Genomic DNA, 22,586 nt, shown 5'->3' with positions numbered 1-22,586 from the left:
TAAACTTAAGACACTGTGTAAAAAATGCCACCAAGTACACGACTACAATGGAAAGAGCGGAAGACTAGACTGGCCTTTCTACAACCTATGCTACAGTATATGGGGAACGAGCCACACGGTAAACCCAGTGGCGCTACTGGGGAGTATGGACTCGTCTTCGTGATGACGAAGAGGATTTATCACTAACTGTCTAGTTCCTCCGCATTTTCCTCTTCTTCTGCTTCTTCCTTGCCCTCAGTTGCCTCCAGTCCGGAGACCATTGAAGAAAACCCTAGAGAAATCCGTTCAGGTGGGCTACATAACCATTAGCTATATTGTTGGGGACATTTTAAAATGCTTAACTAGTGTTGGGTCTGAGTCCACCTTTGTCGAGTCTGAGTCAAGTCCAAGTCCTTACCAATCAAGTCCGAGTCCAAGTCCGAGTACAAATGGGCCCGAGTCGGACTTGAGTCCGAGTCCTTAACATCCAAGTCCGAGTCGAGTCCGGCCGAGTCCACAAAGATTTCAATGATTTGAAATTTACCTTTCACAAAGACCCGCCCCTCTTAGTTACTGTTGCTACATCTGACAAGCCATTCTGCTCTCAATCCACACAGTGTTCTCACACAGTGAAAAATTTATTGCGGCGCAAAGAGGATACTGACAATGCGCCAACAGACAAGACAGAGCAGGGTCCTTTTGGTATAAAATAAAGTCCATCCATCCATCCATCCATCCATCTTCTACCGCTTATCCGGGACCGGGTCGCGGGGGCAGCAGTCTAAGCAGGGATGCCCAGACGTCCCTCTCCCTAGACACTTCCTCCAGCTCTTCCGGGGGGACACCGAGGCGTTCCCAGGCCAGCCGGGAGACATAGTCTCTCCAGCGTGTCCTAGGTCTTCCCCGGGGTCTCCTCCCGGTGGGACATGCCCGGAACACCTTCCCGGGAAGGCGTCCAGGAGGCATCCGGAAAAGATGCCCGAGCCACCTCAACTGACCCCTCTCGATGTGGAGGAGCAGCGGCTCTACTCTGAGCTCCTCCCGAGTGACCGAGCTTCTCACCCTATCTCTAAGGGATCGCCCAGCCACCCTGCGGAGAAAGCTCATTTCGGCCGCTTGTATCCGGGATCTTGTCCTTTCGGTCATGACCCACAGCTCATGACCATAGGTGAGAGTAGGAACGTAGATTGACTGGTAAATCGAGAGCTTCGCCTTGCGGCTCAGCTCCTTCTTCACCACGACAGACCGGTACAGGGACCGCATTACTGCAGAAGCTGCACCGATCCGCCTGTCAATCTCCCGTTCCATCCTTCCCTCACTCGTGAACAAGACCCCAAGATACTTGAACTCCTCCACTTGAGGCAGGAGCTCTCCACCAACCTGAAGCGGGCAAACCACCCTTTTCCGACTGAGAACCATGGCCTCGGACTTGGAGGTGCTGATTTTCATCCCAGCCGCTTCACACTCGGCTGCAAACCGTCCCAGTGCATGCTGGAGGTCCTGGTCTGATGAGGCCAACACGACAACATCATCCGCAAAGAGCAGAGATGAAATCGTGTGGTCCCCAAACCCGACCCCCTCCGGCCCCTGGCTGCGCCTAGAAATTCTGTCCATAAAAATTATGAACAGAACCGGCGACAAAGGGCAGCCCTGCCGGAGTCCAACACGCACCGGGAACAAGTCTGACTTACTGCTGGCAATACGAACCAAGCTCCTGCTCCGGTCGTACAGGGACCGGATAGCCCTTAGCAAAGGGCCCCGGACCCCATACTCCCGGAGCACCCTCCACAGGCCGCCGCGAGGGACACAGTCGAATGCCTTCTCCAAATCCACAAAGCACATGTAGATTGGTTGGGCAAACTCCCATGAGCCCTCCAGCACCCTGTAGAGGGTATAGAGCTGGTCCAGTGTTCCACGACCGGGACGAAAACCACACTGTTCCTCCTGAATCCGAGGTTCTACTATCGGCCGGATTCTCCTCTCCAGTACCCTGGCATAGACTTTCCCAGGGAGGCTGAGAAGTGTGATCCCCCTATAGTTGGAGCACACCCTCCGATCCCCCTTCTTGAAAAGAGGGACCACCACCCCGGTCTGCCAGTCCAAAGGTACTGTCCCCAACCGCCACGCGATGTTGCAGAGGCGTGTCAGCCAAGACAGCCCCACAACATCCAGAGACTTGAGGTACTCAGGGCGGATCTCATCCACCCCCGGTGCCTTGCCACCGAGGAGTTTCTTGACTACCTCGGTGACTTCAGCTTGGGTGATGGACGAGTCCGCCTCCGAGCCCTCAGCCTCTGCTTCCTCAATGGAAGACGTGACGGCGGGATTGAGGAGATCCTCGAAGTATTCCTTCCACCGTCCGGTGATATCCCCAGTCGAGGTCAACAGCTGCCCACCTCCACTGTAAACAGCGTTGGTAGGGCACTGCTTCCCCCTCCTGAGGCGCCGGACGGTTTGCCAGAATCTCTTCGAGGCCGACCGATAGTCCTTCTCCATGGCCTCACCGAACTCCTCCCAGGCCCGAGTTTTTGCCTCCACAACCACCCGGGCTGCAGTCCGCTTGGCCCGTCGGTACCCATCAGCTGCCTCAGGAGTCCCACAAGCCAGCCAGGCCCGATAGGACTCCTTCTTCAGCTTGACGGCATCCCTTACTTCCGGTGTCCACCACCGGGTTCGGGGATTGCCGCCTCGACAGGCACCGGAGACCTTACGGCCACAGCTCCGAGTGGCCGCGTTGACAATGGAGGTGGAGAACATGGTCCACTCGGACTCAATATCTCCAGCCTCCCTCGGGATCTGGTCGAAGCTCTGCCGGAGGTGGGAGTTGAAGATCTCTCTGACAGGAGATTCGGCCAAATGTTCCCAACAGACCCTCACAGTACGTTTGGGTCTGCCGAGTCTGTCCAGCTTCCTCCCCCGCCATCGGATCCAACTCACCACCAGGTGGTGATCAGTTGACAGCTCCGCCCCTCTCTTCGCCCGAGTGTCCAAGACATACGGCCGGAGGTCGGATGAAACGACCACAAAGTCGATCATCGACCTCCGGCCTAGGGTGTCCTGGTGCCATGTGCACTGATGGACACCCTTATGCTTGAACATGGTGTTCGTTATGGACAAGCTGTAACTAGCACAGAAGTCCAATAACAGAACACCACTCGGGTTCAGATCAGGGGGGCCGTTCCTCCCAATCACGCCCCTCCAGGTGTCACTGTCGCTGCCCACGTGGGCGTTGAAGTCCCCCAGTAAAACGATGGAGTCCCCAGTCGGAGCACTTTCCAGCACCCCTCCCAGAGACTCCAAGAAGGCCGGGTACTCTGCACTGCCGTTCGGCCCGTAAGCACAAACGACAGTGAGAGACCTATCCCCGACCCGAAGGCGTAGGGAAGCGACCCTCTCGTTCACCGGGGTGAACTCCAACACATGGCGGCTGAGCTGGGGGGCTATAAGCAAACCCACACCAGCCCGCCGCCTCTCACCATGGGCAACTCCAGAGTGGTGAAGAGTCCATCCTCTCTCGAGGAGTGTGGTTCCAGAGCCCAAGCCGTGCGTAGAGGTGATCCCAACTATCTCTAGTCGGAATCTCTGAACCTCACGCACAACCTCAGGCTCCTTCCCCGCCAGAGAGGTGACATTCCATGTCCCTAGAGCTAGATTCCGCGTCCAGGGATCGGGTCGTCTAGGCCCCCGCCTTCGACTGCCGCCCGATCCACTTAGCACCGGCCCCTTACGGTCCCTCCTGCAGGTGGTGGGTCCACGGGAGGGTGGCCCCACGTCACTCCTTCGGGCTGAGCCCGGCCGGACCCCATGGGGGGAGGCCCGACCACCAGGCGCTCGCATACGAGCCCCAACCCCGGGCCTGGCTCCAGGGTGGGGCCCCGGCTGCGCCATACCGGGCGACGTCACGGTCCTCCTTTTTTTGGGCATCATAAGGGGTTTTGAACCGCTCTTAGTCTGACCCGTCGCCTAGGACCTGTTTGCCTTGGGAGACCCTACCAGGGGCATATAGCCCCAGACAACATAGCTCCTAGGTTCATTCGGGTACTCAAACCCCTCCACCACGGTAAGGTGGCAGTTCAAGGAGGGGGATTTTATTTATTTAAAATAAAGTCTCAGCTTTAAAATTGAGTAATTTTGTGAAATTCAAACAATAAATACCATTTTGTGGCGCTTTACTGTATAGCGCCTTAGTTCAAGCAGCATGTGAACTGATCATCTATTTTAGTTATAGCACGATTTAAACATGAATGAACATTAGAAATGCAAAAAGATGTCAATACACACCTTTTAATTTTGATTTGGTTTGTTTGTCAGACAAAAATGGTGGATATCTGCTTTATGATTGGTCACATTATTCAGAATCTGCAAAGGTAATGCTCAAGATGCAACACGATGCATTAAGAGCCAGGGGTAAACGTTTGATCAAGAAGATAGTGATATGTACATTTTTCTTCTTTTCTTTTATGTTAATATCGTATTTAGCCTCTGAAGGGCAGTATTAAATTAATTAATGAATTTTTAAACAAAATATTAACAATTTACACCAATTTACACGCCCTGGCTCTGAATGGATGTTTCCTTCTTGTGCATCACTGAATGTTTTCAGTGTTTGTAATACCAGTAGTTGTGTATGAATCCCAGTGTGAAAAGATGGATCTCAAAATCATACAATCACTGCTAGTAAAGAGTCAAATATGCAGAAGATGCTGGAAAAGCAAAGAATGTGCAGGAGCTGGAGGATTTTTCTGAAGACCATTGGGCAGTTTAACTGTTCGGGACAAAGGGATTCATGAACAACCATTACAAAAAAAACAACAACAAAAAAAAAACAAAAAACAGTTGTGGATCATTCAGGCAATGACACACAGTATTAAAAATCAAGCTTATGTAATTTGTCTTGTAATTTGTGTTTGTATTTTGTCTTGTGGACTAGGCTAATGTAACCGAATGTAACCACTGGTCCTCTAGAAGCATGAAAAACAAAACTATTATTTAGATCGTCAATAGCGCTCCCTTTAAGCCATCACTTATGCTACTTACCGCGTTCTGCACTCTCACTGAAACTCTCATCATAAACACTGAAGTTGTCCGCACTGCAGTGAATCTCTTATTTACATCGCGTCTAGACTTTGTTGTTTATAAGGAGATTTTTTGTGGCGGAGCTAGGGGGTGGCCAGGGGTGGCCGTGGTCTAAGCTTGGCCACCCCTTTGGCCACCCCTCTCACAACTGCTGTTTCTGTCTCTTTTTTTATTGACAAAAATCGCGTTTTTTAAAACGCTTAACCGTCTCTTTAAGACCACAAAAAACGTGTGACTTTTCAGACGCACACTCCAACTTCACCTCAGCGCCAGGCGCAAGTCAAACGAGTGCGGAAATGTGCAAGTGCCAAATGAGCTTCAGCAGAACATCAGACAGTGATATGCACATAGTAAATATAGACTCAATCTTTCTCAACTGGTGGGTTGCAAGACCGTTTTGAGTAAGTCGAATAGTGTGCAGTCAACAACAAACGTAATTCTCTTTTTTTCTGATGCTACTTTTATTTTATAAAATGTGTGTGAAAGCTTGTGACACTTCTGTCAGATGCTGAGAAAAGCGCGTTGTCCTTATTCAGTTGGCTATCTTCGGTTAGATTAGATGTTGTCAGGCCAAATGTCAGTAAAACTAACTAACTTTCCTGTCATACGGCTGACAGCCGTTGTACTACTGTGCTTGCGGTACGCACATCACGCGCAAATGCGGCGTGCTGTAGCCGTAGTTCTGTCGTCAATTAACTCATGTAAGAATCAAAAAGGCGATTAAAGCTGTCAAAACTGCATGCATGTATTTGTTATACATGTGTCACATGTGTCTGGATTAAAATATTCTGCTATGTGAGATCACAATATAAGGCACAAATGGATATGTAATGTTTTAATGTCCAAATAAATGTGAGCACTGTGCATTTGTACTAGAATATAGGCATTCATTTTGCGTTAATTTGTAAAGGACAAACAAAAATGGATAATTTTTAAATCCATAAAATAACTTAATTTTACATTCTGGCAACATTACATTATGAAAAACATAACATTTTACATTATGTGCTGTTGACTTCCGCCTTGTTCACATTCTTGCACATGGGGATTCAAAAGAGAACTTTTGTTTTCCTTTTTAATTTAGGTATGATAGAACTGAGAGTTCATTGATTATATAAAACGTATTGAATGTTGAATAATATTTGGACTACAGTATTATCTGCATGTTATCTTATCCATGAAGATGCAACAATGTAGAACAAGCTATTAGAGATTTTGAGGACCAGAACCAAGCTAACTGAGCAAGTTGAACTTTAGCTATAGTGTGTGCCCTTACAATTAAGTACAAATTAACTTTATTCAGTTGTGTAGGCACTAAAACAGTCCAATACATTATAGTCAAATTATTTTTTATGGTAAAATAATTAAGATTTCTGTGCCACCCCAGACTGGTTGCTGGCCCTTGCCTGGCCACCCCTATGAAAAAATCCTGGCTCCGCCACTTGAGTGAATTCTCCGCATGGTGACTAAAACGCCTCTGATTTGCCACTGCGTTCATGCGCATAATATGCATGTCTGTGATTGGCCACAATGCTCAACGCTGAAACAACACTAACGTTAGCTTCGTTTCATTTTTGAATAATAAAATATTGTGTCCTCCAGTGCCCGGACTCGACTGTACTCGGCAAATTTTCCGAGTCTAAAATGTCCGAGTCCGTGACAAGTCCGAGTACAAATTCACCCGAGTGCGTGACAAGTCCGAGTTCATTCAAAATTGGACTCGAGTCCGAGTTCGAGTACCCCAACTCTATGCTTAACGTGAAAAAAAAAGCTTATGAAGCCAGAATCTCACATAAATCTAATGTGCAAAATATCATATTAAGCATATTCTTCCCTGTATACAGTATTAATAAATAAACTTTATGGTAAATTCTGTCCTCTAATATCACTGTGTTCACCCATCAAGCCAAGTTTAAGTGTTTTAAAATGTCTTCATGGTTGTAGTATTTAGTTTGTGTTTTGTCTGCCATGTATCACGTGTGTATTCCTGGTTAATAATCCACCTTTGGGTTTGTCTTTTCAGAATCGCCTCAACCACCTCCTGCTAAAAAGTCCAGAAAGCCCCTGTCCAGGACTCAAACAATTGTGAAAGAGGAGAAGGAGGAACTTTGAGGAGAGGGAGCGTGTTCGCTTGGCAGAGCAGAGGGAATACGAGGAGCGACTGAGGAGGGAGTCGAGTCTAGCAAGGGAAGATGAACTGGTAAGGCAGATGTCAATGCTGCGCAAGCTACAGGAGACCCAAAACCGTTTTTTGGGTGAACTCCTACGCCACATGCCCGCTCCGGCACCTACACATTATTATGTGCCTCCACGCTATACCCGCTTCAATATCCCAAGCACATCAGAAGAAACGGAAAACAGCACATTCACGCCATTGTCATCCTCTTCGTTTCTACAGCTGGATTAGGAATAGTATAGTCATAGTATATTTTAAAGTGTTTAAAAAAAAATTTCTTTAACAGTTTTCATTTGTGCTCTAATTTATATTTGCACTCTAGATTAAACACTTTGTATTGTGTTTCATATAATGTATATTTAAGTTTTTTTTTTGCATATACAAGTTTGTGTTCAACACTTCCGGGTGTGTGCTTCATTACTGCTTTTTCAATATAACTTTTTGTATGTGTACTGTGCCATATTACTACATAAATTACATATAAAATAAAATACATAAAATGTTTTTAAAAATATTAAAAATATTTAATTTAATTGAAATACATAAACTACTGAAGTCACATCTTTTTCATCTACATTTAACTCTTGCTAACACTATTCTATATCCATTAAAAAAACTTAAAATGCTTGGCTAACTGGGACTAGCTGCTAAATGATTAAATGTATTTTCAAATTATATTTAAAATTGTTTATTTTTCATCTATCATCTGTGATCACACTCCATTGTTTCAGTTATGTAAAAAAGTAACTGACAAACATGCTGAATAGTTTTACAATATATATATATTTTTTTTTATTGAAAAACTTTGACATGGTGTATAAATGGTTGTGCAGGTAAAGTAAACATGAGTCATGACAAGAGAGTCGTTATAATCACCAATTCCTTGACTCAATTCCTTGGCCTTGAATCACAAATTATGCCCTCCCACCTCCTGAAACATTTCTTGATCAGGCTCTTGCAAAACATCTGTGATGTTCCAGTCAGGCAAATAAACTTCTTTGTTCAGCTCACAAATATTGTGCAGAACACAACAAACAGCAACAACATCAGACATCAGAGCAGTGTCGACACTGTTGCGCTTAAGCAAGGACCTCCAACGACCTTTAAGGCGACCAAAGGCGTTCTCCACAACCATCCGTGCTGAGCTCAGTCGGTAGTTGTAGTGCCATTGTTGAGGGGTCAGTGCATGGTGGTTTGTGAAACCCTTCATAAGCCAGGGTGTATGCAGCATCGCCGATTAAATCGACAGGAACCTCGACTCCATTCACTGTCATTGAGTTTTGTACAAAAATCACAATGCAATTTTTTACAATGCCGCTGTTAATGTCATACATGGTTTAATACACTTGCATCTAGATATCAAAACATGACAAATAAAATGTGCAAGTAAAACAAACATTGCATACCTCATGAGGAAACAGGTATCCACCCTGTTGTTCTGCCATTTTGAAAATGGGAGCGTTGGACAACACACGAGCGTCATGCGTGCGGCCAGGCCAGCCTACATATACATCTGTAAAGCTAGTTCAAGAGACATGGCATTAAAATATGGACACATAAAAAAATTATCGAATTTCTCTAATGATCACAATAGCTTAGGAACTACATTCTTACCAGAAATTGTGGTCCACAACAGCTTGAAGTACAACTGAATGCCATCCCTTACGATTGTAGTAAGCTGCAGCATCTTCTTGGGGAGCAATTATAGGGATGTGGCTACCGTCTATGGCACCAGCCCACAAAGGATACCCACGTTCAGCGAACCCATTTAAAGTCATTTGAAGAGCTTCTCCTTTGGGCAAGGAGATGAAACGTTTCAAAAGCTTTCTCTTCAATGTTGCAGTGACTTCGTGAACCAGTGTACAAACAGTGGACAGCCCCACACCAAAAAGACAACTGATTGTATGGTACTCGCCAGGGGTAGCATACCACCACAGAACTATAGCCACTGCGTGGTTCAAGGGGCTTTCTCCAGTTAGTAGGATTGCGTCTCAGGCTTAGCTCAACAAGGTGCAGAACAAACTCAAACGTGTTCCTTGACATTCTAAAGTGCTGCCACCACTGATCTTCGTTGAAGTTTTCAACGACATTTGACCAAAACACAGCCCCTTGAGGTCTTTGGTACCATCCACAGTCTTCTCTTCGAAACACCCAGTTGCATGAGCCATGTACAAAGAACTGTAGCTTTTAGCATCCGATGGTGTCTCCGTGCTTTACGTCTCACTGCTTCATTTTGTTTCCTACTCTCCGCCAATTTTTCTTCCAGCGTATTCCTTATCGAATTAACACGTTGAAAAGAAGTCATAATCGAAAAAAAAATTGTGCTTTGGCCACGAAACATGTTGTACATAAACAACAAAGTCTGAACATCAACATCTAATGCCTGATCAGCTGCCATGTTGTTCAAAGCAATGCAAACACTTCCGCTGTTATACCACAACATGCTTTCGACACCTTACACGTCACATCCTGATGTCACATGTCTTTACGTGATCTTTACGGGATATTTATGGGATGTGTGTGAACGCACTCACAGATTCCGGATAATCACTGGCAGTGTGAATGAACCAAAATCAAATGATCCCGGGACAAATCCCGGGACACATTATCCGTGTATTTTCCGGACTCTCTGTGTGAAAGGGGCTTCTGAGGTCCACTCACATGATGCTAGTCAAAATTTATAATATATTAGTTCTCTTCATAATTTAGTTCCCTTTTGAGGGAACCCAATGCTGCGTCATAGCGTTGGTGCTTTGGGAACGCCTACAGGCTTGACCAGTGTCTGAAGCATGTGTGGAAACACGCCAATTGATTGGCAGATGGCAGCCCTATGAAGTCACATGGAGCGGCCGAGAGTATAAAAGGGAGCCTTAGAAAGTTATCAGCTCTTTGTCTTCAGGAGCTGTTTGTCTAAGTGTGTGTGAAGATACCACCTGTCAATGTATGCTTGAGAGCAGAGTGAGTGCTGTCAGCTCTTGAGGGAGCTATATGCACACACTGTGATGAGTCATGGTGGGGAAGCTCTGCTCTCGCTTGATTCTTTTCTTGAGGGATCAGAATCGAGCATCTGCACCCTGCATTTGCTGAGGCAGTGCGGTGGTGTGGATTGTGGGGACAGAGGGTATATAAATTGGTGAGCCTGTAAGCTGTCTTTAGGGTAGAGCCTAGACAGGCCTCCTCTCACACTGGAGGATTGTCATGCTGAGGACTCTGCTCCCCAGAGCTCTGTCTAAACAGTGATATCAAGTGTGGCAGCTCCCTGTGAGCCTCCTTGGTAAGCTGTCTTTAAGATAGAGCATAGACATGCCTCCACTTGCTCTAGAGGGTTTTCATGCTGAGCCCTCTGCTTCCCAGAGCTCTGTCTTTAAGAATAGTACAGGTTTGGTAGACTGGGCAATACCGCCACTGGCCTCCCACTACCTCATCTGTTGCCCCTCCAGTTTGGATCTGGGGATGATAATGAGGGAAGCATTTATATACCTTTGACTTGTACAGATTAGGAAGACTGGGCAATACCCCCAACCCTCATCTGTCGCCCCTCCAGTTTGGCTTGGAGGTGACAGTGTGGTCATAGTGGATCTATGTAACAGGTTTCCTAAAGGTTTGTGAGGAGTATGGAGACACTTGTTCATCATGGCGAAGTGGGTATTGATGTTTCAAAAGCGTCAACGCTATGACGCAGTGTTGAGTTCCATCGAAAAGGAACGTCTCAGGTTATGAATATAACCCTAGTTCCCTGAGAGGTGGATGCTGTGTCTCATTGCCATGCTTCAGGCATGCCTGCGAGTCTCCTTTAGACAATAAGCTGATGATGTCTAAGGCAGGCACCCTTTTATACTCTGGGGCGCTCCATGTGACGTCATAGGGCTGCCGTCTGCCAATCAATTGGCGCATTTACACATGCCCTATGATGTAATAAATGGGGCACCCATGCATTTAAAAGGGCGCCTGCATTACATGTCATCAGCTTTGTTGTCTTCAGGAAGCCGCTTTGTGTGTGCATGTGAAAAAAAGAGATTGTCCAAGTGAATTATTGATTGTTTTGAATAGAAAACTGAAATCTGAAAACTGAAAAAAAAGAAGAAATATGGCAAGCTCTAAACAGTTCAGGAAGTTCTTATTGCCTATTTGTTTAGGACCATGCGCGTTTGGCTCTCTAGGGAGCAGGACTCACTGTAATAAGTTGACAATGGGAGTCAAACGTTTGCACCACGTGATTTAGGCCCCGCGGTGCCTTCGATTGTAGGGATCGTAGGTGGAGCTGGCAGAGGAATTTGACAAGGGTGTTGCCCTTCTTCATGCTCCTCCCGCTAGCTCCATACACTGATTTCATGCAGCCGTTGTTTTGAAATCGAAAGCGAGGCTCCGGTGGGAAGGAAACCGGAAGTGTCGCCTTTAATCACAGGAGAGTCGTGAATGCGATGGCGTATTGTTGTGTTTAATGATGTTGTGTCAATTCTAAAACTGTACATACATTTCTTTCATACTTTAGACTATACAGTGAAATTAATTTATAATTAATTTTTTTTTTATATATATAATTCAGAAAGTAAAAAAAGAAGCAGGAATGAACTATATATATATCCTATATTGGATATTAACATTCAATAGTGTAAATCGCGGCAGCAGCTTCAGGTTGGTAGTCCAAGGCATTGTTGTTTATCTTTACTTCCGGGGTTCTTCCCACCGGAGCCTCACTTTCGATTTCAAAATGGCGGCTGCGTGAAATCAGCGTATTGCTCTCATGCTGGGTTAGGAAGCCCTCTTCTGATCTGGCTGAGAGCATGTTATTGGCTATGTCTATCTAGTTCTGTGGAACTAGATGTGGAGGGAGTTGAGGCAGATGTTATCAATGAGTCCACCTCCTCTGCTGGCCTCGCATATGAGGAGCTAGTGGGGGTAGGCCAAATCACATTTGGTGATCCATTCTCTCATCTGTCACATTCTCTCATCTGTCACCCTCTCCATCACATTAAGTCTGGGGATTTGACTGCAGAGGTGTTACCTCGCACACTCCCTTCGGTAGGGCTGCTCTCTAAGAGCTTTACAGTTGTCTTTGGCTGAGGCCACGGGACTAGTAGGCTGATATGACAGAAAGGGGATCTGTACAGTTATCCCATTTGTTGTCTGCTTCAGCTTCAGATGGAAGGAGTACCATGGATTATGTATTAGCAGGCATTTGTTCAGCATTGTGTAGTGGGTATTAATGTTCCCATTGCGTCAACACCATAATGCAGCGTCGAGTTCCCTTGAAAGGGAACGTCTTATGGTTAAATATGTTAACTGGTTCCCTGAGATGGGAACAATATGCTATGTCACGTTGCCATGCTTTGGGCATGCCTGTGTGTCTTTCTTCAGACAATTCAAAGTTGATGACGTGAAATGAAGTGTATACAAACGGTGCTCCATGTGATGTCATAGGACTGCCGTCAGTCAATAAGATAGACACCATCAGACACCGGTTCCGCAGACGAGTTCCCAAAGCTTCAACACCATGTCTCGTTCCCATCTCAGGGTACCGGGTTAAATACATAACCCTAAAATGTTCTCCATGATTGTTTTCACTTCCTCTTCCTTTATAGTTCATGTGTGGACCAAGCTGCTGATTCCAAAATAGTATTAGATTAGATTACTGATTGTAAACATGGACACTCACATGTTAATGTATTCTATTAATGACAACTAGATTATTGAGGTCAAGGTTTTGCTTAGTTCATTTTCAGAAAAGATGAGAAAATTTGTTATCACAAGTATATGACAGTCGCACATCTGGTGTTCAATGACTCGTTTAATTCAACAGTGTTTTTTCAATACAAAAAGAAACACATTGCAGTGCAGGTGAAGCAGAATTTAGCTGAACACACCAGTGTTCATTTGCCATAATATATATCAGGCCTCTATATAAAGACCTCTCAACATCAACAGACATGACTTTTACTAAAAATCTTAATATCTACATTGTTTTTGCTGAGCAGAACATTGTTTGTTACTTTGCATCACACTTCTAAATTAAGGTTTACTGTTGTTAGTGTATTTTGATTTGAGCTGGTCTAAATAACAGATGTTCCTCTATTAGGAACTGCAATGGTACCAGCAAACTGCAGTTTATTCCCTTAATGGAAAAGAGACTTTGGAGGACATTTCAATCTTCTCTCCAATTCGATCGTATTATATACCACAATTAACAATCAGCTCTTAATCAAACTTCACTGTGGCAGTTACAGTTTATCTGCAAAGTATTTTTACATATGGAAATCCAGTCCATAAATCAAAGTCAATGATAAAGTGAAGGCCATTTTCCTGTTCAGCATATATTCAACTTCATCTCCTAGTGCAATCCACTGCAGAAAAGATGATAGATGATCATCTTGGCTTGGTCCCAGTCCATTTCATCCAAGTGAACCGTAGGTCTAAAGTATGTTGATCAGATCAATACTGTGACCGTCACAGTCTGAAAACTGTCCGGTCAATAATGACTCAATTAGAAATCGTTTTTACAGCGAGTTTTTATAGTGAAAATGCTGCAGATCTGACTGGTTTGTAAAAATTTGACTGGTATGAAATAACTTTCTAAACCTTTTTTAGTTGGAGACATTTAAGGACATCTGAAGACTAAAGGCCATTGCACACTGAGTCCGAAATTTTCGTATGCGTTTTTTTCGTGTTCGTTAGCCTTAAAATTCGTCACGCACAGAAACCTTGCACACTGAGTCCGATGCGTATTTATTAAACCTTTAAACCTCGATCCTGAACAGAGACTGACAGTATGTCTATGGACGGACACACACACACACACACCGGCGGAAGCGCTGGGCAGACAGAACAGCTGTATACAGGTTATATTTTATTCAGTGTCTTTATAATCCGCATTTTGTTTTTCATACAGTAGGCTACTTGTGCTGTGAGACGAATAGTGTATCAACTTGTCAGACGTCATTCTGGATTTTGTCGTTCGCTTGTACGGTGGCTCTGAATTTTCAAAAAACCTCTCAAAACACTGGCTGTGGATGCGAATAACGCAGAAAATCGAACCCAATCCGATTTTTTTTTTTTTTTACGGACGAAAGTTTCGTAGACAGTGTGCAAGCGTGATTGACATAACGTGAGGTCGAATTTTTTTTTTAACGTGCGAAAATTTCGGATGCGAATTTCGGACTCAGTGTGCAATGGCCTTAAGTCTCATAAACAATTGGCAGTTGCGTTATCAGAATTAAAAGAGAATTGATTAATCTAAAAAAAAAAATTGTGTGTTTGCTGTTCCTAAACTACAGTAGTAAACTATCTTCCCTTGAAATACCATGTTGGTCAACTAGCCAGCATCAGCAAACCTAGAGCAGTCAATTAATTCCTTTTCAGTAGGGATTGTTGGTCCAGTCATATGCTTTATTAAGGCTTTGAAATGCTCTAAGAACGATATTTAAAATATATATAATAATAATGAGCAACAGGAAAGTTATTAGCGTAATTACGCATGAATACAATTTCTTCATATGCGTGTTTGTTTGGACAGTTGCTTTGTGCAAGCGGGCAGTAAAGATGTATGATGGTGGGATAAGAAGCCGCAGCCACTTTCTCCCAGACAAGCATGAAACAGTCACCATAGCAACCACCACCTTTTTATGCTGAGCTCATTAAAAGCAAAGCTTTGACCTCTACCAAATACAAGCTGCACTTGTCATCCTCAACTAAGGGGACGGAATGATTTATCCGTATGAAATCATTTACTGGAATGCAGGTTTTAATTAAAATCATTGTGTGGTGTTTCTTAAATGTTAAACTGTACCTTCCATTAACTAAAATTGGTGATTTTACTATGTGGATATTTAAGTGAAGAGATTGTCTCCAAATTGATGTATCCTGGGGTCAAAAAATTAAATAATACATAAAAAATAAACCAATGTGTAAAAATTCCCCATGAATTAAGAAATATTTAAATGCTTTTATCGTTTATTATCTGTTTTAGACCAAGGTTAAAATATTTTAATAGTATTAAAAAAAAGGGTTTAGTTTCCTGTTCTGGGCACTTACATTCTCCACTTCCTACTTTTACATTATTTGATGGTTACTTTTCCAAATTAGGTTTGGGGATTCATTTCAACTCCCTCATCACTGCTCTAAAAAGGATGCTGGATGACTTCCAGAGAGTAGCGTTTGCCCTCTAGACATTTAAAGCTTAATAAAGCATTTCTTATTACACACTAAAAGCAAAAAAAAAAAAAAAAAAAAAAAAAAACACATACCAATTATTTGGCAAAAGTCTGGCAGTATTAGCCACTCAGAAAAATAAAAACAGCGGATTTTCCTCACATTACACTGTTTAGCATCAAACAATCTAGTTAAAAAGTTTTCAACATGAAAATTACAAAATAATTTCTGGAGCTTCTAAATACTGTTCTGAATAGAAAATAAACAACTAACACCGTGTACATTTTTTTTTCTTGAATGATTGCACACACTGTTCGTCTGATGAGGGCCCCGGCACCCTGTATTTGGGGACGAATTTATCTCCAAAGTTCAGTTGGTTTCATTCTAGAGGTCAGAACGTAAAGGCATAAACAACGCCCACCACTATAATGTTCCCGATGGTGGCGGTGATGGCGATCCACAGCCATATGGCATCTCGGGACATGGACTGTTGCTCCTCCTGTTGGTTGTGAGCTGCCAGAGCGGCGGCATGGACGCTAGCAGAGGAGTTGAAGAGAGAGTGATCCGTGCTGTAGTCATCGTGAGGCGATGAGTCCATGAAGGCTCCTGTCATCACAGGAATCTGATGATGGAGAAGAGATAAGGTAAGACGGATGACCACACGACCAAATGATTCAATCTTCTACATCAGTAACACTCTGATGTGCATCGTGGTCTGGCTTTATAGACATCTTACAAAACTCGGTAACAATTCGATAGTCCTCTTTAGACATTTTGCTAACTATAAGTAAATTTGCAACTACATGTCAACTAACTCTCGTTAGAGTATTAGTAGACTGTCTGCCTTTAATATCTGGTAACACTTTATTGTGATGCTCCCCAACAGACATTCTACTGACTATAAGTAACTTTGCAACTACATGTCAACTTATTATACTAACCTTAACCCTAGGCTAACAGTCAACTAATACTCTAATGGGAGTTAGTTGACATGTAGTTGCAAAGAGTGTCTAAAGTAAAAGTCTCACTGAAATGACTGCTAGCCACAATTACAGTTCCAGATACAATCAATAAGTGCACTTAGATGAGTTTATTCCTAGCCTGGGGAGAGCAATTTAGCAGTGCTAAATTGATAAATGTTTAGCCTAAATGTTTAACATTCCTTAAACATCTTTGACATGTTAGTGTAAAATAAATATATTGCTTAAGTGAGTCAAATGTAATTAAACAAAAACTACATAAAGGCCATTTTTACATTCATCTCAATAATATATACAGTACTGTATATAGTAGAATACCATTCAGTTTGAGATTGGTAAGGTTTATTATTATTATTTTCAATGTTGAAAAACGTTTTGCTGCTTAATATTTCTGTGGAAACCATGACACATTTTTGTCAGGATTATTTGATAAATAGAAAATTCAAAATAACAGCATTTATTTATTTCATCATGTGCCAGTTTTAGTAAATTTGCAATGGATCTATACATTTTGGTTTTGGTAGATTTATTGCAAATAAAAATGACACTAACGCCAAACTTTTTATTTTAATTAACTAACTCTAATTCAATTAATTAAAGTGCAGACCTTGGCTACAGAATTACTGATGTAGCTGATAAAATATAAACTGTATTACTGAAAATATATAAATTGAACGCAGTGTGAGTCGCTTTGATTAAACAGCATCTGTCAAATATACACTGTTTAAGAAGCAGGAGAAATGCTAAAGTCTTATCGGATTATTATTTTATTTATTTTTGAGGTGTCTAAATAATGTAACTAGACCTCTTTTTAAGATCTGAATTCTGAAGTCTACACAACAGGTATATGATGTTTTATTCTCAGAAACAAATGCAGATGTATCTCAAAATAAATGTGTTACTTTCCATAAATCAAGATAATTGTTTTTTTCTAACCTGTGGAGAGAAATAAATTCCCTTCACAAGCGATAACCTCAGGAAACAGGCTTCCCATATACAGTCTGCAATCTGTCATATATTTGTGTGTGGTGTAGCAAAAAAAAAAAAAAAAAGAAGAAAGAAAACCAATCTAAATCTAAATTGTAATTACCCATGAATTTCTTTGAGGATAATGAAGATAGATATCCTATTAGGATTTTGGCTATTTGTTAAAAAGTTGAAATATGATGAATTATGTTATTTTAACTATTTTAAACACTATGAATTACTTAATTTAGAAATGTGTTTTTATGAAATAGGACTAGATCACCAGAACACCTCATTTTATTGGAGTAGTTTTATTGGAAGAAAGGCATTTTCTGAGATTTAATTGTCTTGTTTACTATTGAATTTGTTATTGATTTGAAATTTAATTTCAAAGTAATGCCTGCTGCAGACATTCACATACAAGGGAGTAAGTTTACGTACGTCTCTTTTTAACTCTTATTATCGTACATATCTTGTTAACAGTTAATGCACCCATTATCCACTGACAGATATTTGAAATTGTGGACGAATTTTATAAATAGAAAAAAAGGTTAATATTAATAATAAATCATAATCACTGCTATTATTATTATTATTATTTTTGTTAAGTGAGATTTTAAACCTACGACTTTTCACGTCAAATGCAAGAAATATACCTCTATTCCAATTTTGCTAACTATAGCCATCTCCCTATGGCTGACATATACCATCATCTCTCTGGGGCTTCTTCATAAAGATAAAGATAAAACATGTTACAAATGAATTGCATTTTATATTTGACAAAACTTGACTGTTTAATAGCCCTTGTCCTCGAAAATGCTCCTTTTTAGTCATTCACAAAGCAGAGCTGTCATTTCCACAACCTTCACAACAAATTGTCTAACAAGTTGCATGTTGATGATTAAAGCGAGAATGTGAATAAGAGCGAATAACAAACCAGATTTGAGAGGACTGTCTGAGGTGTTTTAAGACTGATCAAAAGCTGCATGGGGCAGTAAAGAGTCTGACAGCCTCCACTGAGCCAAGATGAAAAGACGCTCACCACCAGGGTAAAAATATCACAAAGAACCCAAAGATGGCCAATTTCATTCCTCTCGATTCAGCCTGACATGCACACCTGTCTGTGCTGGTTTGTGGGTGTGAACCCTTACAAGCTGCACACTTCACACATACACAGACGGATCCTTGTTCTGCTTCACTATGGCAACTGGTGACAGAAGAGAACAATGAATGATGGAGGCAAGGACGCTGTGAATTAAGAAGGATGACAAACTTAACTGTGTATGAGCGGCTACCAGTGAACCATCATGAGCTGATAAACAAAAGCAAAGACGACATATCTGAAGGCAACATTATGAATCATCCATCTCAGAGTATAATTGTTTATAATGTGTCATTTCACTCATGGCTGAACACTTTTTAAGCTGTATCTACAACATATTCAAATCATTTTCAGGAATCACACAAACACACACACACACACACACACACACGCACGCACACACGCACGCACGCACGCACGCACGCACACACACACACACACACACACACACATATCTTTGTGGGGACTCTCCATAGACTTAATGGTTTTTATACTGTACAAACTGTATATTCTATCTCCTTACACTAACCCTACCCCTAAACCTACCCATCACAGAAAACTTTCATCATTTTTTACATTTCCAAAAAAACTCATTCTGTATGATTTATAAGCTTGTTTACCAATGGGGACCTCTATTTAGGTCCCCACTGTGACACGAGTCCCCATGAGTCTGTGTGCATTCAGGTTGAAGTTCCCTCCGGGATAGAAAAACATGAATACACACACACACACACACACACACACACACACACAAAACAAATTGGCAAATAATATTGAACAATGTCTGTTTACTACAGTATACATGCTGGTGCCGGTGCCAATTCTACCACAAACATGTATGTAACATTTTTATATAACATCTTTTTTTTTAATTCGAATACATATTTATTTAATATACAATTAATAATTCACTATGTCATGCTGCTGTGCATTTTGTTAGTTTTGACAGCAATGTTTTTCATTTCGCTTAAGGCGAAAACACAAGTGAATTATAGTCTGCCCGGCTTATATTAAGACCAGGGAAGCAGAGCAGAATGTGAGGTTTTCATATTACTTAGAGTACGTTTACACGACGATGTACTAAAAATGGAATAGGTTTTATTTATATATACAGTAGTATATATTTTTGTAGTTTACACAGAGATGATATTGATAAGGGTATAGTTAAAAAAAAAAAAAAACTTGCAGTTTGAATACCTTTCTCAAAACTTTGTTTTTTCAGGACCCCAAAACGGCGTTGTCGTGTACATGAACAGCCAAAACGCATATAAAGTTTTCAGTTTTTTGTTGAAAACTGTGTCGTGTAAACTGCCCCTCAAAATTAGGCCTATTTTGAGATGTTATGTTGATGTATGACTCAGAGTTCAGTGATTGGCTGATTATTGAAGTCAGTGTAAAACAGAGGTAACTAGGCAGCAATCGATACAGCACTGCACCTGCTGCTCCTCACTGACAGAACAACTACATCAATCTTTGAGGAGAAAAACCTTCTCTCATCCTTTTGAAACATAAAAACTGACGTACACATAAATAACAGTGCTAATAAATCAGAATGAGGATGTTCACTGGGATTCTAAATAGAACATTTTCAGAGTGCAGAGATTTTCCTTACACATTTCTCCTTTTTATGTAATAACATTGTACAAAAGGTAGCATATGAATCCATGCATGCAATCAAGAGTGGAAGTATAAATTCACATTCTGTACTAATAAGCACCGAGGTACATAAGTACATAAAACATTAAAAAAAATCTGCCATTATTTACTATTTAATTTTCTGCATGCTTTTTAATATAATGAAAGTGAATAAATGCTGGAGCTTTCAAAATGACAAAAATGACTAAAAAACACCACAAGAGCATCATAAAGGATTCATTACAACCTGTGTACTATATATTCCAAGTTTTCTGAAGCAGTATGATAGGTTTGTGTGAGAAATAGACTGATATACTGAGCTCTCATTTGGCACGTTCAAAAAGAGTAGGTGATTTGTGAACAAATCTAACAAATTGTTCTTTTGAATTTAATATTTTCAATGAATCAACTGATCCAATACACAAAACCAACCAGAACGATTGAATAAATTATTTTATTTTGACCACTTAATGGTCAAATTGCAGTGATTAATAGCTCACTATTGTCAGTGAATAACTACTATAATGTAGCTTGAGAGGACATGGAATATAGTGTGACTACTTTTATGATTTTATTGTGTTTTTTTATTGTTGGTTAAAACTAAAGGCTTTAAATCCCATTATGAGATGCCAGTCTTAAGAATTTCCTATTTTTGGATATCAAATATTCAAGACTTTAAAATAACTCTTAACCAAACGGAGCACTTTACTGTCAAATGAAGCTGTTCCTTTGCATTTTCCTCTATTACAGTAAATTAAAATGACAAACAATTGAATGTCTTAAAGTGTTTTTGCAGAGCAAAAGTTCATAGACCAAATAGTCTAATTTTGAAAAAAGAGAGAGGATTTGGAAAAGAAAAAGTTCACATTTCAATTGCTGCCACCAATCGATGTAGCATTGCAGCATGAAAAGGAGATTCAAGCTGTTCCCTTTTGAGGGAACTCACGCTGCTTCGTATGACAACACTTTGGGGAACGCCTTCAGTGTGACTGCGTCTGAAGCATGTGTGCAACTAATCCAATCCTGATTGGTGCTGTGTCACCTTGTGACGTGTGACAGCATAAGGCGGAAACTACAAAGGGAGGCCGGCAATGCAGAAATGTCAGTTTTTGCTTTTTAGCAAGTGCTCTGTGTTGAACTGTCTGTCCTATTTGGTGTTGTTTGTCCCGTAGGAACTTGAAATGTTAGTATAAGCACAGCTGAAAGAGGGTGTCTTCCTGCCCGCGTTAAAACTTCGGGAGGTGACACGCGCGATCTGGCATCACAAGAGATGACCCACTGTCTGCTCTGGTTCTCCCTTAAGCATCCTGCCCCGTGGGGCCGGATTCCATGGTACAGAGTTAGCTGAGGCTTTGTCGGTGACCCCTAGTGGTCAGAACAGTGTAAATGCAACAAAAACCCAGGCCAAACATGCATGAAAACACCTTTTACAAATCTATTGCAAATTTTTTTCATTGAAAGTAAAATCTTTCAAATGCAATTATCTAATCATCTAATAAGATTATCAAGTGTCTATATGTTATTTTACCAATTGTCAGGGTTTGTTTTGTTTGTTCTGTGAATGGCCTAGCTAAAAGGCAATAAGAGACTATTAACTTCCATTACTCATTTTAATTATACTAATGTCTAATTAAAACGTCTACAAATGTATACATTTTATCAGTTATCAGGTACAACCCACAGAGATCATTGGTTCAGAGGTGAACCATTAAAATTTCGAAACGTTTCGAAACAGTTATGACTAGGGCTGGGGGAATTAACGCGTTAATCTTTGCGATTAATTTGAGATGTTTAACGCGTTAAAAAAAAACAACGCATTTAACGCAGCACTTTTTTTTTGCCTGGTTTTAAAGATTTCCTGTTGTGGCTGCTATTGAAAAGGCCGAAAATATCCCGTCCCGCCCCTCCGTGTTCGGCGATCAGGTTTCATTCCCGCCCAGCTTTCATGAGCGGGTCTTTTCCGCTCCGTGTGTGCGCCGCGATCTCCGTTCCGTGTGTGTGTGTGTCGGCTCTCTGCTCAATATTCGGCTCCGTGTTTGCACTGTGCGTTCTGCTCAAGCGGCAACATTCTAATCTGAAAAATGAAGCCTACCCGGAAGTGCGAAAAACTGCAATACATCGAAAATCCGCTAGAGGGAGGTCCCAAAAGGGAGCAAATGTCCATAGACCCCATGTTAAAATGTCCGTTTTCACAGCATAAATTCATGTTTTTACAGGTTGGTCCCATGGACTTTTATTGTATTTTTCGATAGGTTCCGAGTGCCTGACAACTGTGAGGGGGGTGGATTTTTTTCTAACTCGTTAGTTTAGATCCTATTTAGATATAAAATGTATGACAAATAAGGGCGTGGTTAACTTTGATTGACAGCTTGATTGACAGCTGATAACGAGCATAGGCTGCGCCAAGGAGAATGACAACATAAGAAGCGCCATTTTTTAATATACAGTTGAAATATAATACTACTGTTTCTGTATCATGAAATGTAGTTTTAAGAGTTTTTCAGGCGAGAATGTAGTTGTTTAAAGC

At 41.8% G+C, this 22,586-nt stretch overlaps 1 protein-coding gene across 1 annotated transcript in view; it reads right to left on the bottom strand.

Annotated features, from left to right (window-relative positions):
* Positions 1–13,001: 13,001 nt before the first annotated feature.
* LOC311068733 (uncharacterized protein C14orf132) overlaps positions 13,002–22,586 on the bottom strand; it is a 28,043-nt gene continuing 18,458 nt past the window's right edge. The window contains exon 2 of the mRNA XM_084091358.1: positions 13,002–15,998. Coding sequence (XP_083947484.1) covers positions 15,768–15,998 — 231 coding nt within the window. The 3' untranslated portion in view covers positions 13,002–15,767. The remainder of the gene's footprint in view (positions 15,999–22,586) is intronic.

Source organism: Abramis brama, assembly GCF_963993115.1.
Source record: "Abramis brama genome assembly, chromosome: 18".
Classification (NCBI taxonomy): domain Eukaryota; kingdom Metazoa; phylum Chordata; class Actinopteri; order Cypriniformes; family Leuciscidae; genus Abramis; species Abramis brama.
The sequence above is the reverse complement of the archived record's forward strand: the minus strand, read 5'-3'. Positions and strand labels throughout refer to the sequence as shown.